At 37.1% G+C, this 17,259-nt stretch overlaps 3 protein-coding genes and 2 pseudogenes across 11 annotated transcripts; 2 read left to right on the forward strand and 3 right to left on the reverse strand.

Moving 5' to 3' along the window:
• Nucleotides 1-1,629: 1,629 nt before the first annotated feature.
• On the reverse strand, nucleotides 1,630-2,987 carry LOC104750599 (uncharacterized; annotated as a pseudogene). The gene is made up of 2 exons (XR_015583495.1): nucleotides 2,589-2,987; nucleotides 1,630-2,278 (listed from the first exon to the last, which is right to left on the reverse strand). The product of XR_015583495.1 is annotated as an uncharacterized LOC104750599 (transcript).
• A 1,526-nt stretch (nucleotides 2,988-4,513) lies between these two features.
• LOC104750600 (uncharacterized) lies at nucleotides 4,514-6,520 on the reverse strand. Its single transcript, XM_010472420.2, has 2 exons — nucleotides 5,995-6,520; nucleotides 4,514-5,785 (listed from the first exon to the last, which is right to left on the reverse strand). The coding sequence occupies exons 1-2, from the start codon at nucleotides 6,064-6,066 to the stop codon at nucleotides 4,667-4,669; spliced, it is 1,191 nt and encodes a 396-aa protein (XP_010470722.2). The 5' UTR covers nucleotides 6,067-6,520; the 3' UTR covers nucleotides 4,514-4,666.
• Nucleotides 6,521-8,121: 1,601 nt separating this feature from the next.
• LOC104701408 (uncharacterized) lies at nucleotides 8,122-14,047 on the forward strand. Of its 2 annotated transcripts, none has more exons than XM_087489883.1 (13): nucleotides 8,122-8,799; nucleotides 9,051-9,501; nucleotides 9,590-10,208; nucleotides 10,347-10,387; nucleotides 10,513-10,581; nucleotides 10,830-10,930; nucleotides 11,039-11,117; nucleotides 11,250-11,348; nucleotides 11,803-11,868; nucleotides 11,968-12,017; nucleotides 12,115-12,196; nucleotides 12,658-12,752; nucleotides 13,527-14,047. In XM_087489883.1, exons 1-13 carry the CDS (start codon nucleotides 8,399-8,401, stop codon nucleotides 13,654-13,656), a joined length of 2,283 nt encoding a protein of 760 aa, XP_087346009.1. In that variant the 5' UTR covers nucleotides 8,122-8,398; the 3' UTR covers nucleotides 13,657-14,047. The 2 variants fall into 2 exon arrangements, with proteins under 2 accessions (XP_087346009.1, XP_087346010.1); XM_087489884.1 differs by having other exon boundaries at nucleotides 8,165-8,708.
• A 217-nt stretch (nucleotides 14,048-14,264) lies between these two features.
• LOC104753675 (agamous-like MADS-box protein AGL103 pseudogene) lies at nucleotides 14,265-15,206 on the forward strand (annotated as a pseudogene). The gene has a single exon (XR_015585488.1). The product of XR_015585488.1 is annotated as an agamous-like MADS-box protein AGL103 pseudogene (transcript).
• A 311-nt stretch (nucleotides 15,207-15,517) lies between these two features.
• LOC104750602 (uncharacterized) lies at nucleotides 15,518-17,124 on the reverse strand. Of its 6 annotated transcripts, none has more exons than XR_015583499.1 (6): nucleotides 16,813-17,117; nucleotides 16,575-16,731; nucleotides 16,204-16,266; nucleotides 16,042-16,100; nucleotides 15,853-15,943; nucleotides 15,518-15,758 (listed from the first exon to the last, which is right to left on the reverse strand). XR_015583499.1 is itself a non-coding variant. In XM_087489886.1 (4 exons), the coding sequence occupies exons 1-4, from the start codon at nucleotides 16,947-16,949 to the stop codon at nucleotides 15,724-15,726; spliced, it is 420 nt and encodes a 139-aa protein (XP_087346012.1). In that variant the 5' UTR covers nucleotides 16,950-17,124; the 3' UTR covers nucleotides 15,518-15,723. The 6 variants fall into 6 exon arrangements, 2 of the variants coding, with proteins under 2 accessions (XP_087346012.1, XP_087346011.1); XR_015583498.1 differs by having other exon boundaries at nucleotides 15,518-15,761; XR_015583501.1 differs by having other exon boundaries at nucleotides 16,204-16,254; nucleotides 16,813-17,116.
• Nucleotides 17,125-17,259: the final 135 nt, after the last annotated feature.

Below are 17,259 nucleotides of genomic sequence, written 5' to 3' on the forward strand. Positions count from 1 at the left end.
GAGTTGTACATTGTGATATTTGGGGTAAAAAGTGTGACTTTGCAGTTGAGACTATTAATCATGTTTTCTTTGAATGCCCTCGCTCGTGTGAAGTTTAGGATTTATCTCTAACTCTGGTCTCGTCAGAGGGTTTACCATATGAATCGGTGTACTCAAATTTGGATTTTATTTTCTGGAGGGGTGCCTCTCAACAGAGGAATTCCGATCAAATGCTTCAATTACCATGGATTTTATGGGCAATCTGGAAGGTCATAAATAAATAAAAAGTTCAAGGTTTAGAGATCGATGTGAATGATATAATTGCTCAGGCTTTGGGTGATAAGTTAGTCTGGGAAGAGGCGCTCTCTTTTACGGCGGTCATGTCAGCTCCATCTCCGTCTTTGGATGTCCAAGTTTCTTCACTTGATTGTTAGATTGATGGTTTTTGGAAAGCAACCAATGTGCATTCAGGATTGGGCTAGTGGTGTTGCGTTGGTGAGGAGCGAACTTTGTTGTTGGGGGCTAAGTGACTAAGACGGAGCCCCTCCCCCCTACATTCGGAGTTAGAAGCGTTGTTGTGGGTCATGGAGCGGATACGTGCTGAAGTGATCGTTTGTCAACATTTCGAGACTGATTGTTCTGAGTTACTCACTATTGTGCAGTCCCTGAAGATTGGCTGTCCTTCCTTTTCCAACTTGCTCGATGAGTTTAACTCGCTGGAGTCCTTCCCACTATTCAATATCTCATGGATCCCGCGTGCATCAAATACGGTGGCAGATTGTCTTGCCCGTGCTTTGCGTTCTCTTACCTCCTAACTGTGGTGTCGTTCTTCCCCCACCATCTGACGATGATTCCGGTGATGGTTTGCCTGACAACTCCTCCAACTTTCTGGAAAGGCTCATCATTTTTTTAAGACCCCAAGGCTCGAACATCTTAACTCTTGCACGTATCTTCGGCTTGATACCAATCATGAACGCCAACTCCAGCACCTTCTCTATCACCTCCAAAGCATTGGACGCTAGAGCAATGAAGTCTTTACAATACTTCCCGGTGGACTTGTCTTAACGGATTAGTAAGAGCCTTTTTCCTGTGCATAAATCGTGTGCCACAGAGAAGTTCTCCAAAACCCTATCCTTCACCTGCTCCCACCCCAAGAACGGATTATGATCTGTTTTCCACCGATACCATATTAACGCATAGCCATCAAAGCACATACGGACTGCTTTGAGCTTCTCCTTCTCCGAGAAATCTTCCATCTCGAAGTACTGCTCCACACGTTGTATCCAGCCTTCTACGTTCTCGCCATTGAATAAAGAAATCTCTATTTTCCGCATCAGCGGTTTCTACATATAAGAGACTACATAATGTTTTATGTAATAAGAGTTTTTTTTTCTTTTAGGATTAGGCCAAGAGTTCAATATAACATAGAATTGAATTGTTTTGTAGAAATATAATTATTGTATTTGAAACTATACTTTATATAATAAGATATTTTCTGTATATTTATAAGTTATATTTATGTATATATATAAGTTACATTTTCTGTATACATGTCGTTAGTTGGTGATCTTAGTGACGACATCACGCATAAAAGACATATCAAATTAGTTTAACTTATAAATTCCCTAGGGTTTATGTTACACCACAACGTACTTTCAAACTTAATTTTGTGCAATCATTCCTTCCAATGATATTATACATCACTTTTATTAAACATAAGAAACAACAACAACAACAACACTCCTTAGTAATCATGAGATCATCAAACAAAAGCACTTTTTTGGGGGGTTAAAAGTCCCATATTTAGTTTTGGTACGATATTGAAACATGCCCATCAACACATACATGACATATACATTTATTACTTGGAATAGATAATCATTACTTTCTTATTTGAACCGGCAGAGTATTTAGGTGTAATCTAGAGTCCCTTACTCCCCCAGCCAGTTTTGCGGTTGTTGCTTACCCGCCAATTCTCGGTAGCCTTCACGGCCACTACTGTATGTGGTGGATACTGGGGAGCCATAAGCCTGTCATGGTGCTTCATCCCTTGTCCGCCGTAGTGTTGCATCCCGTGCTGGTCATAATGTTCCATCCCATGCCCGCCCTGATGCTGCATCCCGTGCCCGCCCTGGTGCTGCATCCCGTGTCCGCCCTGGTGCTGCATACCGTGCATTTCGTGTTGCTGCATCCCATGCTCCCTATGGTACTGAACCCCCTGCGCACCATGGTGCTTCATCCCGTGCCTGCCGTGGTATGCACCTTCATGCTGCCCCTGCCATCCATTACCCATCTTTCCCTACAAAATGATCATTAACCATATTATATTTAAAAAATAATAAGTTTTTGAATATGCTCATTTGCATCTTTTGTATTTTTTTCACGTAGAAAAACAAATGGTTTCTTTGCCTATGCTCTCAAGGAGGTGTGAGAATTAGTGTATTTGCACATAACTTTCGACGAGAAAAGTGTTTGTTTGAATCAGAATCAATACTTTTACGAAATCTTAGCATGAAGTCTTAGGACTTTAAGAAATTATCGAAACATATATAAATAACAGTATACATAACATGATTTGTAAGGTCGCGACACCAAAAGAGATAACTTACGTTGTGGTGAGGTGAATGAAGTTGAGATGAGGTGACTGTTGGTGGTGCTGCAGGTGGTTGTTGCTAGTGTGGTGGCTCTTACTGCTCTCAAAGAACTCCTCCACGTCTGAGTCTTCTTCCTCGCAGACAGACATGTGAGACATGGGTGGACGGCCATTGTTGCCCGGAAGCCTCATGCGGTGGTCATAGCGGGCTTGACGGTCAAAGTAGCCTCCTTCCGACTCCACATGAGACGCGAACTCCTTGCGTTCCTCGTACTCGTAGCCACCGCGGCCACGGCCGAACTCAGCGACCCCTCCAACAAGCTTATCAAGCATTTTTCTTTATATATGTACTTGACTTGGTTTTTCTTTGTAGTAGATAAGTGATTAACATCTTTCAAGCGTTTCTGTATATATACTATTCTTGTTGTGAGCTAGTTGTCTAGTTTTCATTTAAATTAATGTTTCATTTCATGTGACTCCATCTGGCAATTATTCGTAAATATCATGGCATGATTTGAAATCTTATTCTCTTTTCTACCACCACCACCACCACCATACCGAAAGTTGAGTAGACATATTTGTTCTGATTCCGTTCCTTTTAATTAATGATCAGTCCAATTCACTAGCGAAATTCGAATTCTTATTTGACTCAAATATTGACGGAGGCATCATAGTAAAACTAAAAATAAAACCTACTCTAGTTCTAATTATTACCGTTTTGATTTTGGTTTTATCATGTAATTACATATTAAAATTGTCATTCATCTTTTAGCGTATGTATTATTTCGTTCAAGTGAACTATGTAGCATCAAACACTTGTTTTATATTTTTGACCATATTAGTTCTACAGGTGTTTAGGCATAACCCTATGCGTACGACCCTTCTACTCCATCCCCCCCCCCCCCCTTTAACGTGGACATGCTACGTTGTAAGAAATACACATCGTATGAAATGGTGTGATATGGACTCAGGGCTCTAGACTAGTTCCTTCATCAAGACTAATTATTAGGGGCCAAGCTTGCATAGTTCCTTCATCCTTAAGGTACTCACGACTTATTTATGTTTAGAAACAATAATATACCAATGACCACCTCTTCTTCTTTATTTATTGGGTTAATTATATGCAGGAGCAGGATCCTGACCCTGTGAGTTACATGATCGTTGGTTAATTAATGTTTTCTATTGTCAGTTCTTAAAAACTTTTCCAAGAACATAATATATGGTAAATCGGCTGTAAGAAAAACCATGTGTATATTGATGATAGATTTCGTGTTTATGGTTTTTTCTCATTTGTTACATCTAAAGAGGTCATCTAATGATAATGAACGAACGGTCCAAGTTATCAAATAATGATCAAACGAAAGGAGAATAACAAGTTATCAAATAATGATCATAAAGCATTCATGGATGAAAAGATAGATAATGTGTTACAGATTGTTCGTTCCATATCCCTTTCTTTATATAGTAACCATGTTGTGTACACAAATATATGTGTTGACAAAAAGAAAACATGTATACATGCATGTATTCATTTTTTTGTTGACAAAAAGAAAACATGCATGTATACATGTTTCTAAAAGGTATCAATCATTTGTAGCCAAACACTAAAAGTCGGTTTGATTTAATCAAACGACACTCTTTCATTCTTCCTTCTTTTTCCAAGAAAGGATCAATCAATATTATTTCGTTAAATAATCGTATCATCTTTCTAAGAATATTTTTCGCTTAAACTTTTCCAATAACGTTGCCATGTGCCATTGGCCGGTCAGGTTAGTGCTCATTTTGGTATAAAATTCATCAATAGGAAATACATTGCGTATTTTTGTTAATTGGCTTGTTCGTCGTGCAAAGCATATGCTATAACGTGGAATATACAACGCTCACCACCATCTTCAACTTGTATTGTACCGTATATAATAAACTTGTATTGGAAAGAAAAAAGAACCCCAAAGAGATCAGATATAAATTAATAGTATATGTACAAGAAAGTGACCAAATAAAATCGCCATGAACTCTTTCAAAAAAATATAACTCACCAAAAAGAATAAACAATAATTATGAGTTAGTAGTAGTAGTAGTAGTGTCCATATCATATTAGTTACAAAGAACCACCAATTCCTCGTCTCTCAAGCAATTCCCCGGAAGAAGAAACTTGTACTTCTCCGCGTTCTCGAGTAGGTACGCGGGAAGATGAACAGCCGAGTAAGAATGAGGAATCGGACCCATTTTACCGATGATGTCTTTAAACGTGTATTCCTCGGGGATCATGTCGAAGAGATCAGCTCCGCTGCATATAACTCTCTGAACTCTTTTCGGGTTCAAGTAATGAGCGAACCTCACTCTATCGTAATGACTATAAGCTTTCATCTTGAAGACAAACTCGCTTATCCTTCTGAAACAGAAGCTGCAATGCCACCCTGAATCCGCTAAGATCACATCAGACTGCCTATAATGCGCATACCTTGTCTTACCCGTCTGATACCTATGCACCGATGCTCTCCAGCTCTTGTCATCCACAGGGAACTCGAAAGAGTACAAGTAGTTCTTCAGTCTAAGGTGAAGAATCTGCGGTATGTCATCGCACCAACGGAGGAGATTTATAGTGTGTCTGCTTGGGATCTCATCAACATCAGACATGATCAACAAGTCATCATCAGTAATACCAGCTATTCTCAAAAGCTGATCCAATGCGATTCTTTGATAAGCCTCTTCGTAAAAAGGGTTCTTCTCTCCTTTCTTAAACCTTCCACCAATCGACCCGTAAGTCAACCGCGGCTCAACGAACTTAAACTCATCCTTATGTCCCGCGAAAACAAGCGGTTTTGGTAACCCTGTGAAGGTCGAGTTCGACTCAAGGAGCACAAACTGAGTAACGTAAGGGTACAGTTCTTTCCACCGTATCGTTAAGAGTTCAACTTCAGTACTGAAGAGAACAGCGTCGTAGACACGGCGAGGGTACTCACGGGTTCCCCAACCGTGGAGTTTACAGAGAGATTCCATTGAAGCGTTCTCGTGGTGATAATGTGGGATCTCGTGGAATGGTTTTGGTGGTGATTCCCACAAGGGTCTTAAGAAATAAGAAATCTTGAGGGCGTTGATGTATACACCAAGAACACACATTGGTACGATTACTAAAAGAAACAAGATCGATTTCAAATCCACACCACGCAAGATGCAACAGAGTCTTGATATACCAAAGCCTCGATCTGATTCCTGTTTCAGACCAAACAAGACAACATGTCAATAACTAAATCACCCGCCAACAGAACCAAGAAACTTATTGACCTATCAACATGGATAAAGTTCGTATAGATAGATCAAATTAATTCAAGATCTATAGTTTTAGATCGAGAGTAGAAGCCAAAAGGGTTCGTTTTTAAACTAAAGATCTTGTTTTATTGGAAGAAGAAGAGATCACAAACCTGAGAACCGCATAAATCATCGGACTTTTTAGAACAATAGTGACCAACGTTCTCTCCCATCATCCACCACATCTTCTTCTTCTTCTTCTGAACAAGAACTTCGATCCCCGGAGATTAGAAAAGAAAGAATCAAACTTTAACCTCTTTCCTCCACAAAAAAAATAGAAACTTTGATTCGACAAGAGATAAATAAACACAAGTCTCGACGATTCCTACCAAAAAAGAGTGGAACTTTATTAAAAAAAAAAGAATTAAAGAATGAAAGAACAAGAACAGAGCTTTTTTTATGTGATTATGCTGTGTCTGTTTTATGGTAAATTAGTTGAGACTCGGTGAGGAGAGGATGATTGATATGCGATTTTGTCTCGAGAAGAGAGCTAGAGAAAAGGGCAGTTTGGTCAATGAGGAAAGTTTCAACGTTAGTTCCGTTGGTTGAGTATGAATGATATCTCTCTCCTCCACGCGTTCTGACTCAGTCACCCCCACTTCCAGTTTTTGTCGTGTGTCTTTTTTTTTTGGTTTACAGAGAAAAAGTTGAGAATCACTTATTTATGTACTATCTCTTCAACAACCACGTGGCTTCCACTGTAATTTACAAATTAATTAATCTTAAACTTTGCACAATCAGTATATCATGTCAGCAGTTTTTTATAGGTATTCACATTAGGGAAAAAAGTCTATAGAAATTTCTGATTCTATAATAAAGTTGTGAAAAGTAGGGTACCCACCTCACAGAGGCCTAAAAAAAATCGATTAGACCTATATTAGACGTTAATCAGGAGTTAGAGTTGGACTAGTGTGCTTAACACACAAAAACGATTTTTGAGATTAATGAAGAAGTAAAATAAACGCCTACAAAGTTTTTGGTGTGATAAATTATATGTTTAGTTTTTCTTTAATTATTATTTATAAACTTTTAGCTGATTAGTTCTCCATAAAGATTGCATCAGTTTTTTATATGTGATTTATTCACAACATATATTGTTAAGGCCATAAAGCTGACTCTAATCGATCCTCAGATAGTCATAATTGTGATTAACTCTCTTTCGATTCCACAAAATTGATTTTTTGTTACCTTTCTCTATAAGATTCTAATCTATCGTGGTGATCGTAAGTACTTAATTGTGTTAATAATAATTTAATTCTTTAATTATACTTTCTTTTGAATTTAGTAGTTACTTAATTTTATTACTCAATCATAATATTATATTCACAGAATTTTGCTACCACATTTGTAAATTTTGATGTGATTATTTTTGAGAATCGAAAACAAAACATCACATATGTATGTACATTAGACGATGTCTTTTAAATATAAATTAATTAATCTTAAACTTTGGACAATCTGTATGTAATAATACTATTATGTAAACAATTTTTCATATGTAAAAGAGTTTAAAGTATTTATATTAAGAAAAAGTATATAAGAATTAGAAATATCTATTTTCATAATAAACTCTGAAAAAGTAGGCAGAATAATAATCTTGATTAAATAAAATTGATTTTTTTTTGTTTACTCTAACTCAAAGACCTAAAATAAAAAGTTATTAGATGTAAGCAGGGTTAGAGTTAAAAAAAAAAAAGTCGATTTTATTTGATATTAATCAAGAAGTAAGAATTTGTTTCTAATTTTCTTTTATTTACAAATATATTTGTATGTTTTATGCATTAATTAGTGATGTATTAATTGGGGTGATCTAATAAATATTAAAATGTTTTTGACCATCACATCAGGTTCAATAACACCATCTAATTCATTTTTCTCTATCGAAAAAAAGAACTGTAATTTAGCTTTCCTCTTATTAGGTGGCCATTAGAAATTTTCACAAATCTATCATTATTTTACAATTTTAATCGGTTATATCTAAAAAGGCTAAAACTTCTGGATCTATATATATATATATATATATATATATACTAATATCATAAATTCATAATACACCAAATCTCTCCAAGTAGGATTTCAAAATTACTACCAATCAATAAACAACAAACAAAAAGTACTGTACAAACCGCTCTACCACTTGTATTTTTTTTTCTCCATATATTTATTTTTAAAATACTTTTGGTCAATTCCATAAATTTATATCACTTATAGAAAAACCATTTTTATTTTCTTTTTAAACAACTTGACAGAAATATATGAAACAAAGAAAATAAAAGAAAAAATGAGAATTTTTCTTTAAAAAAAAAAAAAAATTGTAAGAACAACAAAATCTGTAAATTAGGATTCAAAAAGAAGCAAAAACAAAAGATAAAGCTTTAAAAAAAGAAAAAAAAAGAAAAAAAGAAAAAAAGAAAAAAAGGTTTCCAAAAATTGTTGACTCCCCTCTTTAGTCTTCAAAAATTCCCAGATTTCAAACTGAATATCTCTCAGCTTTTTTCAGATTTGATCAAATTGGAAATGGAGAATCCACCAGCAGATAAGCTGTTGAAGAAGATACGAGAGCTAGAAGAAAGCCAAGAGGATCTAAAACGAGAGATGTCTAAGCTCAAAGTCTCAGCTGAGATCAAGCGTCGTTCGCATTCTTCTTCTCCTAAACGTCCTTCGAGGCGCAACACTGGAGACGGAACTCCCTTATGGAGAAAAACTGGCGCCGCATCATTCCGTCACGCTTCTCCGTTACGGAAGGAGAGTCACACGAAAGCCAAAGCCCCCCCAGCTTCTTCTTCTGGTGGTTGCGGCGAGGGAGGAGGAGGAGGACCATCGGCAGGCAAGTTCAACGATAAACAGTATTTGAATATTTTGCAGTCTATGGCTCAAGCTGTTCATGTCTTCGATCTTAATGGCCAAATTATCTTTTGGTGAGTAGGTAGATTTGGCTTTTTTTTTTTTTTTTTTTTTTTGTGCAATCGAGATTGAGTTTTCAACTGCTAGGATTGTGAATTGGATTCATATAGTTTCAGGAGCTTTGAGTTTGATTATTTAGAATTGATAGATTTGAGTTTAGTGTAGTAGACTCTAGTTACCTGATATGTTCAGATTCAGAATTTTGATAGTCTTGGTATCGTTTTTAGTATAGGTTCTCAAATTCGTGTTGGTATGGTTGTTTTAGGAACTCGATGGCGGAAAAGCTATATGGCTTCTCAGCTGCAGAAGCACTGGGTAAGGACTCGATTAATATACTTGTAGATGGTCAGGACGCTGCTGTTGCGCAAAATATATTTCAGCGTTGCAGTAGTGGAGAGAGTTGGACTGGAGAGTTTCCTGTCAAGAACAAATCAGGAGAGAGATTTTCTGTTGTGACTACGATTTCTCCTTTCTATGATGATGATGGTTCTCTTATCGGGATCATATGTATCACGAACGATTCGGCGCTTTTTCAACGACCCAAGGTTCCTCCAGCTAAAACAAGGTGGCAAGAAGGGGAGACGAGCTTTACCCGGGGGGCCAATGGTGTTGCATCTAGGTTTGGTCTTGACTCCAAAGATGCTGTTGTATCGAAACTTGGCCTTGATTCTCAGCAGCCTATACAAGTTGCTATAGCATCTAAGATTTCAGATTTGGTTAGTGCAGCTCTAGGTTTTGCAAATTCTTCACCTTTTTCTTCTTCTACCCCGTTGCATCTTTTGACTACTCTAGTGTAAATTTCAGGCATCCAAGGTGGGCAACAAGGTCAAGTCAAAAATGCGAGCAGGTGATAATTATAACGCTGCACACCACGAGGGTGGGAATGTGGACAGTCATCAGTCTGATCAGGGTTTCTTCGATGCTGCTGAGGATGCAGCTACAAGTGGCCCTAGCACACCTAGAGGGAATTTGATCCAACCTCCTTTTGGTGTGTTCTTATGTAACGAAGAGAAGTCTTCTTCGAAACCCTCCACAGATTCCAGTGATGAAAATGTTGGAAACTCTGTTGTCCCTAAGACACTTACCTCAAAAACTGAAGAATGGATGGTAAAGAAAGGATTCTCATGGCCATGGAAAGGGAATCAACAGGAAGATTTGGAAAGAAGGCGTGCCCATTCTGTGTGGCCGTGGGTGCAGAATGTACAACAACACGAAGAAGCTCACCATAGTAAGTCTGAAAGCCAGACATGTGAAAGTAATAAGCCTGCCAATAACGAGGCTGTGGGTTCTACTAATGTGAATAGCGCAAGCAGCTGTGGAAGTACCAGCAGCGGTGTTATGAACAAGGTTGATATGGATAGCGACTGTTTGGACTATGAAATCTTATGGGAGGATTTGACAATTGGAGAACAAATCGGGCAAGGTGATGTACTCATTTGACAAAGATGATCTCTATTGTGAAAGACATATCAATCCTTCAAGACATCATACATATTTTTGTGGATTTCTTCTTTCTGGTCTGCTAACGTGCTCGTTATAATTTCCTTTTTTATACATACAGGTTCATGTGGAACTGTCTATCATGGTCTGTGGTTTGGATCTGTACGTTCTTGTCATCTGTTGACGTTGTAGAAATATGCATCATTGATTTGTACAAGCCTCCATGAAATATTCACTAAACTTTTTTAAAAAAAGTAAATTACTGAGAGTTGCTAATGTCAATGCAGGATGTGGCTGTAAAGGTGTTTTCCAAACAAGAATATTCAGAAGAGATCATTACATCTTTTAGACAAGAGGTATTATTATTTCCTCTCGCTTTTTTAAAGCATGTTTGGTAAAAGACCATTAAGATTTTACTTGGTTTAAGCGAGTAATACCTGCCTTCTGTCTTTCATATTTACATACACCAAAATCGTTCCCAAACTACCACAGGTTTTCTGTACGAATTTTTCTTCCAAATTGCGTCTTCCCGGAAAAATTAATCATTTCAGAGATTATTAGCCTATGTACTCTTTCTTATGCTGGACTTGTTTTTATCTTGAAGGTATCGTTGATGAAAAGACTTAGACATCCAAACGTTCTTCTGTTTATGGGAGCTGTGGCATCACCTCAGCGTCTTTGTATAGTGTCAGAGTTTCTTCCACGGTTTGACCCCTTCTATTTAGCGAATATTACATATCACTACGGATTTTGGACGCCGGGGCCAAAACACTGACTCACTCTAGAGTCTAAATCTTTCGAAATTATTTGCAGTGGAAGTCTCTTTCGTTTGCTGCAGAGGAACAAGTCAAAACTGGATTTGAGGCGACGTATCCATATGGCCGCAGACATTGTAAGTATTATACACATGATTTTGCAGTTGTCTCCACGGTTTTCTAAGTATAAGCTGCTCTATTTTTGGTTCTTTATTGCATTTGCCTTGCATATCTTTCTTTTCCGCTCTTTGATTCAGTCTTTCCCACAGGCTCGTGGCATGAATTATCTTCACCACTGTAGTCCACCCATCATTCACCGTGACCTGAAGTCGTCAAACCTACTGGTTGATCGAAACTGGACCGTGAAGGTATTGTTTCCATTGTTGAAGTCATATAGTTTCCCTTAATTGGGGCAATCAGTAACGTTATACTTATACCTATAGTACTTCTGATGGAGCTAAAAACAAGAAAAACAAAATACTGTCTACTCTCACCAGGTTTAGCAGGTGACATGAGTTTGGTGGGTGAACTGGATTTGAATGTCCCCAATTAAAACAACTAGTTTGATTAATTTTCTTCGTGAGATGAGTTGATATAGTAGTCTAGGTCAATAAAATAATGTTGTTAGGGTTAAGAACTTGAGTTGTATCTTGTATGTAAACAATCGTCTGATAATTAGACTTTAAAGTAAAATGTAAAAGCATACAACTATACTCCGAAATGAAGCTTTTGATAATGATTCGCCTTTGTGAATAAACCAGAAAATAGGTTTAAGGTAAAAAGCGTGTTTGTCATAGTTAACTTAACGCGCAACTCTAACAGGTTGCTGACTTTGGTCTTTCTCGCATCAAGCATGAGACGTATCTCACTACAAACGGAAGGGGAACGGTACTTTACATAGGCTCTTACTGAACTGATTCCCATTTTTTTCTTTCTATGAAATCAATTTCTCACAATGTATTTCATTGTTTTTTATCTGTTCTGCAGCCGCAATGGATGGCACCAGAAGTTCTTCGGAATGAGGCTGCTGATGAAAAGTATAATCTCTTTTTCCTTGCTTGATTAACTTCCTTTGCTTGTTGTTTGATCTAGCTTTCAACTCTAACGATGCTCTTCCTACTCTGTAAATGGCAGGTCCGATGTTTATAGCTTTGGAGTAGTACTATGGGAGCTTGTAACAGAGAAGATCCCATGGGAAAATCTAAATGCTATGCAGGTATACTTTCCACTTGAAGGAAATATGTCAACATCGTCTCCCAATGAAAATTAGATTAGGGAAATCCAAAACTTAGCCATATCGTACTCAGAAGATATACAAGGCCATATTAGTAAGAAGAATTTTAACGTCACAAAATACTACAGCTAATTGGTCTCTAATATGCATTTAGTTTCCATCAACCATATTTAAAGAAAGATGTACATAGTTTAAGTAAGTTGACTACCCATTTTGGCTATTTTAGTACCAATGTTTTATCTTACTATAGTAAACTACCTATAAAATGTGCAAGTAAAGTGAGTTGATGATATTTCTGGTCAACTCAAAGGTTGTTTTGCAACATGCTAAACATGAGTTCTGCTGAAGAAAGCTTGCTTTTTACTGTCTCCTCTTTGTTCTTGTATATATTACACTCACACAGTAAAACAAATATGAAGAGAAGTCTATTGAGAAACTTGCAGGTGATTGGAGCAGTGGGGTTCATGAACCAGAGGCTGGAAGTTCCAAAGGACGTTGACCCTCAGTGGATTTCTTTAATGGAAAGCTGCTGGCATAGGTACAACTAACATATTTTAAACATTATGAATACCTTGCTAGAGACAAGTAGCCTCACTTACGCTTCGGTCTTCAATAGTGGTTGCATATAGGAGGCACCAAATCCTGGTATTCATAAAAACAAAAATCTGTAATATGTCACGCTCTGCTTTTCTGCAGTAAATGAACTAAACCTCATTTTTTGCATCATGAATGAACATAGAAAATAGGAAAACTACGAATGTAGGAATGTTGCAAACCCTTGAATTTGGAATTAATCGAGTTTGGATTCTTATTAGGTAAAAGTAAAACTTTGGAATAATTGATTACTGTTTAGGAACTCTTGAGTAAACAAAAGTTTGATAAGATATTTACTCCGCAATTCGATCCTTCAATTTCCATGGGTCTCAAACACATATAGTGATATAGTTAGTCTGTTCAAGGCTTTATTAGCGAGTGTAAAGACTTCAAGGTTTATGCTTTTTTTGTGTTGAAATTTTTCCACATTTTTATGGCCCCATAGGAAGGCTATAGTTTGGTACAATGATTGGTGTGAGTCTTGTGTCATTTTAGATCTTGTATAGTTTTTCTTTCAACCGACACCACTATAGGCAGTTAGTTGGTTACTTAAAGTTGTAGATCTGAACATAATCATCAAGAAATAGTGATTCGCTTTTACAGATTTATCCAAACTGTTAGCTGATACACGCTATTAAAGTCATTCACAGTTGCGTTTGATAAATATGTTATAAAGTAAATGTAGCAGCAGCTAATGTGAGTTGAGATATCTATGCAGTGAACCGCAGTGTAGACCGTCGTTCCAAGAATTGATGGACAAACTAAGAGAGCTTCAAAGAAAGTACGCTATGCAGTTCCAAGCAGCTCGTGCTGCATCAGTAGACAACTCTTTGCTCAAGGAAAAATGAACCGGAAGAACAGAGAATCTGAATATGCATTTCGCATTCAAGGCAAGAGAAAAGAAGAAGCTTATGTGGTACAAAAGAAGAAGTTTGGTGGAAGTTGCAATGAAGAGAAGCAGCTGAAGAAAGACTTTGATATTATACTCTCTCTCATTGCTGGGAAAGAGAAGTTATATTCAATTCTTTATATGGAAGTTCAATTCGAAACCAGTCATGTGTTTGCGATGAGAGCCACAGAGGGTATACATATATATATAATTGTGCCTATCTATTTATGTAATTCATGTTGAGAGGCAGACCCAGCTCTTAAGAATAGTCTGTACAGGTGAAAAAACGAGTAAAAAACAAGATTTGTAAGCCTAATTTTTAGTAAATAGTGTCACATTTATTTGGATCATGCATCGCTATTGTTAGAAAGTTTGGAGTAGGTTTGGTTTATAACTGAACCAGATGTGTGTTCTCAGATTCGATAAACGCGCGTGTGGTTACGAACACATCATCATGGTTTTTTTTTTTTGTTTTTCTAATCTTAACTTTGGGCCTGCATATTGGGCCGAGGCTTTATTTATATGTTCTATATATATGTTGTAATATCCGAAGTTTAAAGAAAGGAAACAACGAAAACCTAATTCTGTTAATTCTTCTAATTCTTACGATGAAAACAACGAAACCTGCTAGTTCTTCTTCTTCTCATCAGATTCAGAGAGCTACAAGCTTAATGAAAAGACAAGCTACTGTGTTTAAGAAAGCTCGCGAGCTTTCTGTGCTATGTGCAATCGAAGTTTGCGTGATCTGTTACGGAGCCGATGGAGCGCTTAAGACATATTCAGAAGAGAGGGACAAGGTCGAAGCCATCGCTCGAAGGTACGTTGCATTGAGCGAGACGAAACGACGCAAACGAAGCGTTGATCTTGACCGGTCTCTCGCAAATTCCAACAAGAAGAAGAAACTGGTGAGACCGAGACGTGTATCCAAGTTTCCAGTTTGGGACCCTAGGTTTGATAATTACTCGGGTGAGCAACTCACGGGACTGGTTCAGTCTTTGGAACGTAACCTAACCAGATTACAAGATAGGTTCCGGGATCTTGTTGAAGTTCAGAAACAGAGGAACATGAATCAAGGACCGAGTAGTAGTACTAGGAATACGATCAATCAATATCTGCTTCCACAACAACAACAACAACCAAACCAGTTTTCTATGTTTCTGCTTAACCATGAGAACGGGAATGTCGCGCAAATCCCATTAGGTTTGATGAACCAAGGGCGGCAATCTGTGCCGATGATTCCGCCTGAACTACTGATGAATCCTGATGTGGGAAACTACAATTCGGGCTCACTTGGAGCTTTTGGTCCTCCTCTTTATGATCTCTCACAACCTCTCTTTTCTTTGTCTGTGTAAGTGTCTAGTGTGTTGTAATATGATTTTTTGTTGGATTATGTCTCTGTCTAGTGTGTTGTAATATGATTTATTATTTGTTTGGTGACTTGCTGCAATCTGTACTCTCTCTCTACTGCTATCATCTATACTAAAGCCTTAACTGGCTATTTTTAATCAATCGATTTAATCAAATCTCGAGCTAATTCATCTCGTTTCTAGTTACCTGCAAATATATATGAGTCCTTTGAATCATCACTTTTTCACCGATCGGAGACACACACAATTATCACTGATCTCAAGTCCTTTTGAAATATATAAAAAGGTTGGTTGTTCCAAACAAGGTAAGTGATGATGTCTCTAACCAATCGGAAGTCTTTGATCTCATTGAATTTAAGCAAAGTTGCCTAAAACATATTTTATTATTAATTTTGAAAAAAAACTTAGATTAAGAACTTATTAAGAAACTTTAAAATATCATGAGTCCATTGATGGTTGTTAAATTTGGGATTCTTAAAAAAAAAATGTAATACACAAACAGAACCTTAAACTCATTACATGTTACTCTCTCACACACCTTTTTATCTATATACATCATATTTGAAAAACACATTGATATTTCACTTAAGTAATTTTACTAACTAACACTTGCAACAGCTGTAGAACGTGCAGAATTTCATTGGCCAAAATGAGGTACATCAAAGTATCTCAGTCAACATAATGATTGCAATAGCTGCTGCACAAGACAGACATCAACAATTTCACCCACTGTCACCAAAATCCAAATTATACAAAAGCATAGCATCTAAAGAATAAAGACGTCTTACTCGTCCAAATCGTTGTTAAAAGAAGCAAAACCATTGTGCGTGTAAATAATTGAAGCAAGCGAGTGAAATTGGTAACCATCAGCTTGATACTCTGTAATATACATACAAAAGCCAATTGCAACAACATCAGATTCATAAACTAAAAAAGTGAAAGATACTTTCCTTCTAGACAAAAACGGTGAGCCCAACCATCTGATCAGCGGCTGCATAAGAATGCACGATGTCCAAAAAGACAAGAAGTCCTAGGCCTGTATATAGATTTAGAGTATGTTTACCATGTGCTTCATCAACTAAATTTTTAAATCAAAGGTTATATAGTACATAGAGAGAAGAGAGACAAGAAATACTTACCATGCGCTTCATCAATCTTTGTGCGCTGGGATACCAATCAACTGAATTGCACTGTATCCAACTCTTTTGACATGAGGAAAGACTCAAACTTAAACAAGAACAGAATCTCAAACTCATTACATAAACAGAACCTTAAACTCAGACAAGATGTGAAAACCATGATGGTACACATGATTTGTAGCGCCTTTTCACTCACTTGAGCATGCTATACCCATTTACTACAAATTTACCATTATGGGCCACACATAATTGAGACTTTACACAGATAATCAACAAAACAGAACCAACCGTGCAGAGACAAAACAATCCACAACAAGCTCAAACCAAAAAGGCAAAGACTGAATCATCATCTCATAATGAAGTGAGCTCACCCGTTTATGAGAACTTTCGACCCAATACTTATTAGGCTTGGAGTAACTTAATTTGCCACCTATACTCATGGCAGAGATATTTGATGAAACCTGACGGAGGCCACTGCCGAGCTTTATTGTCATGTTTGCCAAATCAAGAACAAACATTACCTGGAACCTGAAACGAATTGAAAAATCGATTGTTTGATTCTAACAAAATCGAACAATAAAGAAAAGAAAAAGTGATGGAAATACGGACAACAATCTGATCAAGACAGAAGAAGTTTTGGCACTCATCTTCGAAATTAAAAACCCTAATTCCCCTGTTAAAAGTTGATTCTTTGGGAGGTTGAGGATGATCTGATCCCCTGAAACACACTCTTCAGTAGTCTTCATTCGCCGTGCTTTGAGAGAGAGAGAGAGACGAGGGGAACGAGCAATAACAAAAAAAAAAAAAAAAAATCTTTTTTTCTCGCCAGCCAATCACACCTTGACACACTCAATTTTCTAAATGAATGCAAAATATCTTATGTAAACCATCGATCCTGCAAAATTAATCTGTGACTATTATATTTAATTTGTTTTAATACTTAAGCAACTTGTAAGGAGCTTTTATAAGGGCACCACAATGGAAGTTATATTTTTTGGAGCTCTTAAAATTTTTAATTACTATATTTTGTACTTTTAGTAGGATAAGAACTTTGGG

The sequence above is a fragment of the Camelina sativa genome, chromosome 16 (genome assembly GCF_030686135.1).
Source record: "Camelina sativa cultivar CO46 ecotype springtype chromosome 16, ASM3068613v1".
In the NCBI taxonomy this organism is placed as follows: domain Eukaryota; kingdom Viridiplantae; phylum Streptophyta; class Magnoliopsida; order Brassicales; family Brassicaceae; genus Camelina; species Camelina sativa.